The 6,294-nt window shown below is 39.8% G+C and overlaps 1 protein-coding gene across 1 annotated transcript; it reads right to left on the bottom strand.

The window, feature by feature from the left end:
* Nucleotides 1–3,608: 3,608 nt before the first annotated feature.
* Nucleotides 3,609–5,765, bottom strand: ndufs4 (NADH:ubiquinone oxidoreductase subunit S4; the record flags this gene model as incomplete). Its single annotated transcript, XM_015059562.1, has 3 exons — nucleotides 3,609–3,814; nucleotides 5,406–5,479; nucleotides 5,593–5,765. Coding segments are annotated over 3 exons (351 nt in total), but the record flags the coding sequence as incomplete, so codon positions are not given.
* Between the last annotated feature and the right edge of the window lie 529 nt (nucleotides 5,766–6,294).

Below are 6,294 nucleotides of genomic sequence, written 5' to 3'. Positions count from 1 at the left end.
TGAAAAGGGTGCAAAAGCAGCTGGTGTAATGTGCCACTGTAATATATAAACATCTGCATCAGGCTCAATTTTTTGATTGAATTACTGTAATGAACACATTTTTTGACTCAGTATTCCACAGTACAAAGCCTTAAGAGTGGGTAGCCATGGAGATCCACCACAATGGAAAACTACCACACGTGTTGGAGGAAAATTCCACTAAATCAACCTTCAGAAGATGCTGACAAGTTTGTCAGCACACACACTGTTACTCTTAGAGGAAACATCACAGAACACACAACACATGTCCCGAGGTTCTGCATTGAATGTGATTGTTTTTATTTGTTGCTGCTCTTAGCTCTGGCACATGTGATCTGACACCACTGGTTTCAGGCCCTCATTAGGACCCAGTGGGAGGTAAACAACTGCAAACGGCACATGGTGACGTGAGTGTGTTTTCCAAAGCAACGCTGACACTGATTCTGGAAAGTAAGGAGGCTGAGGAGTGTTTTTTGTGTTCCAAGTGGCATCGAAAATAATGCCAGACATTTCTATTGTGACAGAGGGAGAGATAAACTGAAACAGGCTGCATCGGAGAGTACCACAAGAAACTAAACAAGAGCATTTAACGCAAAGAATAAATGCACATTTTTGGACGTGGTGAGCATCTTTGCATGTTCAAGCAGTTTATCCGTGGCTGTGTTTTGCTTCTAAGGCCATTAAGCTGTTTGGACTGCTCATCACTTGGAGCCAATGTTCAGTGTCGGATGGATCAGAGCGGCTTTATCGTCAATGTTTGCGTTGTAATGATGGTTCTGAACAATGCCACTGCGCTGCCATTCTCATTTCACATAATTTACTGCGCTTATAGGCCAAGACGGGTGGAATGCTTTCAACTTTTATGATACAAAGTTGTGCCAAGAGGTTTTTTTTTTTCCTCTTCTCCTTCTTCTCTGAGGGCTTTTCAAAGGGGAAAAGCGATTCATGCCCTCACTGTTCAGCTGGGCCATTACGCTCATATCAGATCGGTGCGTTTGATGTGCTGAGAGATGGAGCAAAATAAATAGCGAGCGCAAGGCTGTGAGAGACTTGCAACGCAGTGCGTTAATTAACGAAGGTCTATACCAATTAGGCTCCCATGATTGGTGTGTGAATGTCAGCGCAGTCACGCAGTTCGGGATTCAGAGCAACACCACTGTTCACTGAGCACAAAGAGCGTAAACAAGAGCTGGCAGCGAGCGTAGCTGGGCAGCGCCGAGAATTTACGGCTTTTCCGACGATTTCAACTTGTACCCCGGCAAACTGATGAAAACATGAAGCAAGAAATAAAAAGTTTTTATGCTCCAAGTCAGGAATGGAAGTCGGAGTGTCATGGAAATGATTCATGTGCAAAATAAAACTCGACTGATCTCCTTATCCTCCAGCATGAGTTTGTTTTCTGGAAGTCCTTTATTCCCAACTGGGACATTAAAGGATGATTTAAAAACAACAACAACAACAACAACAAACCTTAAAGGGACTTTTATCCTGTACAAATAAACTGAAAAACGAATCTGCAATATCTCAGTTGTGTAAGTCTAAAGTAATATTTTTGTTTCAGGATTCAGTCACATTTGCCATCAATTGTAATGTATTGAAATACGATTTCAGCTATCCTCTGAGGATGTTGATGTTACGGTTTAAAGGTATCAGTCAGGATGTTGTGTCACGGCACTGTGGAAAGTTGCAAGAAAACATTTAGGCCTGGTGAAAACTAACAAACTTTTATAGTTGTAGTCTGGACAAACCAAGCGAACATTTTGGTGTGTTTGGAACAAAACGATCCTTCTGAAAGAAGACCCTGCCCATGTTTGAAACATAATAGTGATGTGATGCTTTTAATCTTGGCTCTGGTTTAGGAGTGGGTTAGCATAAGGAGTGATAGCATAGCCCACGTCCCACACACATCCTCAGAACACCTCCAGCTGAGTCCGCACCCGGTGAACTTCAGAAACACTTAAAATGGGTTTTACATCAAACTCCTTTTAAAGCTGCAATAATCCCTGTTGCTTCTTCATCTGTTTCTTCCAACCCCTATCCTTCCACACAACGTTCCATTAACTTTCTTGGAAATAACACCAGCCTCTTTTTGCAGTGGTATTTCATACCTTGTGGAGACTATCAGTGACCTCACCACAACCGGTTGTGTGTAAGATATAAACTATAATATATATTGACTATGCTGCTTTTCTAACTTGTGTCTATTATATTTGCTCAAATGTCAAGTTCGTATCAACTGTTTGCATTTTCCCTCTGGCAGATTTGTTCTTTAGTAGAAAATTTTTATTTTATTCTATAAACCAGAGATGATATGAGTGAATTACGTTTATGACTAAAAATGGATGACAATCACCAGAAACTCCATCCCAAATAGTTAAACGTTTCCTCACATTGTAGGACGTTTAGAGCCATATAAAATGTTAATTTACTTGTCAATCAGTCAAATCTCACCTTGTCGAAGGAGAGATTTCAGTGTTTTTACCTTGGTTACTTACCCTTGGTTACTTTGCCCTCAGAAGTTATTAACGGGTTTTAGCCAACTGACCTTTTCTGTTGTCAAGCCCAATCATGTTAAATATTCAACTTCCCCTGACAAATGAGTCAGTACTTGGTAAGACAACACCAGCCTTTGGATTTTAATTCCTCAAAGCATGATAAAGCAGATTCAGGAGCGGGATATGCGGCTTTATGGGGGAAATTGAATATTTGGGCTTTTAAGTTTTATGAGAGTGTAACAACATCCAAATCACAACAATCAAGCAGTGCATTTCTCTAAAATACATAATAAAAGTTACATTAGACCTAGAACAGAAAATCTTGATTTATGTCAGATCTACAAAACAGCTGAGACACTGAGCTCCTTTAAATCAAGGTTAAAAACCCATCTGCCTACAGTTACCTTTAATTCATAATACCGGGAACATTAACTAATATATTTGACGATTATGGTGATCGCATTTACTAAATCGTCACACAATATTGCTTGTTTTATAAATTGGTTGTGTTGTTTTTACCATGTGAAGCCCTTTGACTTGCCTCGTTGCTGAAGTGTGCTATATATAAACCTGACTCGACTTTGAAGGTATAAATGGAGACTATTAATTGTAGGTCTTTTTAGGGCATTTTAAGAACCTGAAGAGAACTTGTTTAATCTTCTGTCAATTTAAAACCATTTATGCTTTCATATAAAAAAAAGCATCAAAGGAAATCAAAATTCACCTTTAAGTGTGCCAGGGTCTTTAAAAGCCTCCTAGGAGTTAACAGTTTGGGACTGTGCTCAATGGTAACCTCACTGCACAGATGTTGTAAAAGGACTGTTCAAAGCTCCCATTTAAAATTCCTCTCTTGCAGCTCTCCAAACAATGAAACAATCTGGGAAACGGGATAAAAACAATGTCCCCGGCTTTGGCCCCCAGATACATTTATCTGTGTGTTTAAACAGGTTCTCAATGCAATGAAACGTACCACTCTGTTTCGCCGTTGCACAACTCGACCGGGAGATCAGACACCTCATTACTCGGCGAGAATGCGTCGGGTAGTCAATTAATGAGGTGAATGTTTGAAGAGCGAAAGCAATAATGACCCAATTGTTTAGTTTTCTTATATATAATTATGCATTTATTCACAAGAATGAAATAAGTCCGCAGCGGGACACACGCAGGTCGGGACAGGAAACAGATGGGTCCTTCGGTTTACTTTGCAGACCTCCGGGTCCTCTTGTCCCAGGAGAAGTTCGCCCCATACGACTTCACCCGGGGCTTTGAGGTCCTCTTCTCTGTGACTTCGTAGCTCCAACCTAGCGGGAAAAAAAAAAAAAAAACGACAGTAAGTGAGAGCGTCCTGTCCGTTCACTGGACGTGCTCTAGCGCCGATGAGGTGTCTGGCGGACATTTACAGGCTGCGTGTATTCAGAACGTCTCTAATCGCTTTCGTGGCGCAATAAACAGAAGAAGCCAGTTTCCTTTACTTGGTTTCAACAAGCCTCCCCAGATGGTTTGGTTCTCTGAGTCAGTCAACTTGACTGCTGCTAGACAGAAAACACATCACTCATATTTAACTGCCTGTTCAGCTCAGATTGAATCATTCCAAACTTTTTCTCTTTTGTGTCTGTTTTTCCAGAGGCTTTTTTTTTATTTTTTATTTTTATCTAGATTTAAACAGGTGATGTATTATAATCGTCTTTCTACTCTCCGATGACAGTCACTGGGTTTACAACAGCGAATCAGCTGAGCAATAAAGAGCCCATATTATGCTCATTTACACATATGAGTTCACATATTTGCGCCCCTTAAATTTTTCCCCAGTTTGTCATGTTCCAACCGCAAACTTTGTGATTTTATGTGATAGAACACGATGGTGCATCTTTGTGAAATAAAAATACATATTTTTTAATTTTTTTATTTTATTTCCTACAAATGAACATCTGAAAGGTGTAACATTTCAGTCCCTTGGAGTAAAATCTTTATAGAACCACTTTTCACTGCAATTCCAGCTGCAGGTCTTTTAAAATGTGCCTTTAACGACTTTATTTTGTAGCCAGTTCCTGCTTGAAAAAGCTGGAGCTCAGCTACATTTACTGAAGAAATGTAGATGGACAGTTTTTTAATCTCGCCACAGATTCTCAACTACATATAGATGCTGACTCTGAACAGATCGTTGCCCCACATGAATATTGTTCGATTTAAAACATTTTACTGTTGCTCTGCTTGTATATTTAGAGTGATTGTGCTGCAGGATGGCAACTACCAAACATATCTAAAGTGTCTTGCAGCCATTAATAGGTTTTCTTGCACTATAAATAGATATGCCTACCTTCCCTGCAGCATGATGGAGCCACCACCATGTATGAAAGTGTGAATGATGACTTGAGGTGGTTTTTAGCCATATGCTGCATCATTCATGCGGGGCAAGTTTCATTTTGGTCTCATTAGGCCTGCAGACGTTTAATTTCCTGTGGCTAGTCGTATGAGTCGTGTGAAACGACTCACGTTAAAGTTTTGAGGGGAGTGAATACTTTTGCAGATCACAGCACACAGAATAAGGAACTTGACCTGCGAAGCTCTGAAGTGGGAAAGTATTTAAAAACGTAAATATATTTGTGAAGCATAAAAACTAAATTTTTTCATTCACACATCTAAGTAAAGAATAAACTCTGCAAAGTGCCATTAGGTAACACTGAAACCAGAATTTTATTTTAAAAAAAACAAACAAAAAAAATAATTAGCTGGTCATGATCATTACAATTACTTAACCGAATGCACTATAAACCAAAATAATAAATAAAAGGTTTGTACTGAAGCATAACATTCACAATCAGTTTAACCAACCGTCTTACATACTTCACAGCCTTTATTGTTCTGTTTTCTGTCACTTTTATGGATTCTTACCATTTTTCTCAGCAAAAGCAATGGCGTCTTCCTTTGAGGAGAACGAGAGCACCATGTTGGACAAAGGATCGGCCCTGAAACGCAGAAGAAAGAAAACATCCCAGGAGAGAAACGTCAGAGGACACAATTAGAACGACTGTGACCCCACTTAGCAATGATCCAGATTCACTCCAAGTGGTGGACTTACGTTGAGGCCCAGCCCATCAGCGGGTTCTCCCACCGCTCTCTGGTGTCAAAGTCCATCTTCCACTTCTTGGTGCTGTTGATGCCAGACTGCATGGCCGTTTTGGCGGGGACGAAGATGTGAACCTTGCGGGTTTTGATGTGCTCCTCCGGGACCCCCGTCAGAGTCGTGATGTCCTAAGGGAAAAGGAAAAAAAGAAAAACAACAGACGGTGACGAAAAGCAAGCTTTCGACAGGAAACAAAAAGTAAGGGTCATTTTTAGTGGCTGGTGGAAAATGTAACTGTGACTTTGGCCACTTTTGACTGAGCTTAAAAGAAACAGCTGAACCTTCTTAAACGGAGAAATATGATTATGACCGAATAAAAAGTTCTCTTTTGGCAAGGGTTCATGTCGGTTCATGATGAAGTTTCAGCAGTCAGGTTCTCTGTGTTGGGCGTTTTACATTCACATTTTGGCTCCCTTGGCAGAACACGGACTTCCATATAAAATTCGACAGAAAGACTTCCCAGAGATTTTATGGAGGGGACGATAAGTTGATTTGTGGGTCAAAACATGACCAGTGAGAAAAACAACAGCTAAGTTATGTTTCATAAATCTAACTGAAATCAAAATTCCTCCATAAAAAAAAAAACATATATATATATATATATATATATATATATATATATATATATATATATATATATATACAAAAAAAACGCGA

The sequence above is a fragment of the Poecilia latipinna genome, unplaced genomic scaffold, assembly GCF_001443285.1.
Source record: "Poecilia latipinna isolate Pla-1442-1.1 unplaced genomic scaffold, P_latipinna-1.0 Scaffold1638, whole genome shotgun sequence".
NCBI classification, from domain to species: domain Eukaryota; kingdom Metazoa; phylum Chordata; class Actinopteri; order Cyprinodontiformes; family Poeciliidae; genus Poecilia; species Poecilia latipinna.
The sequence above is the reverse complement of the archived record's forward strand: the minus strand, read 5'-3'. Positions and strand labels throughout refer to the sequence as shown.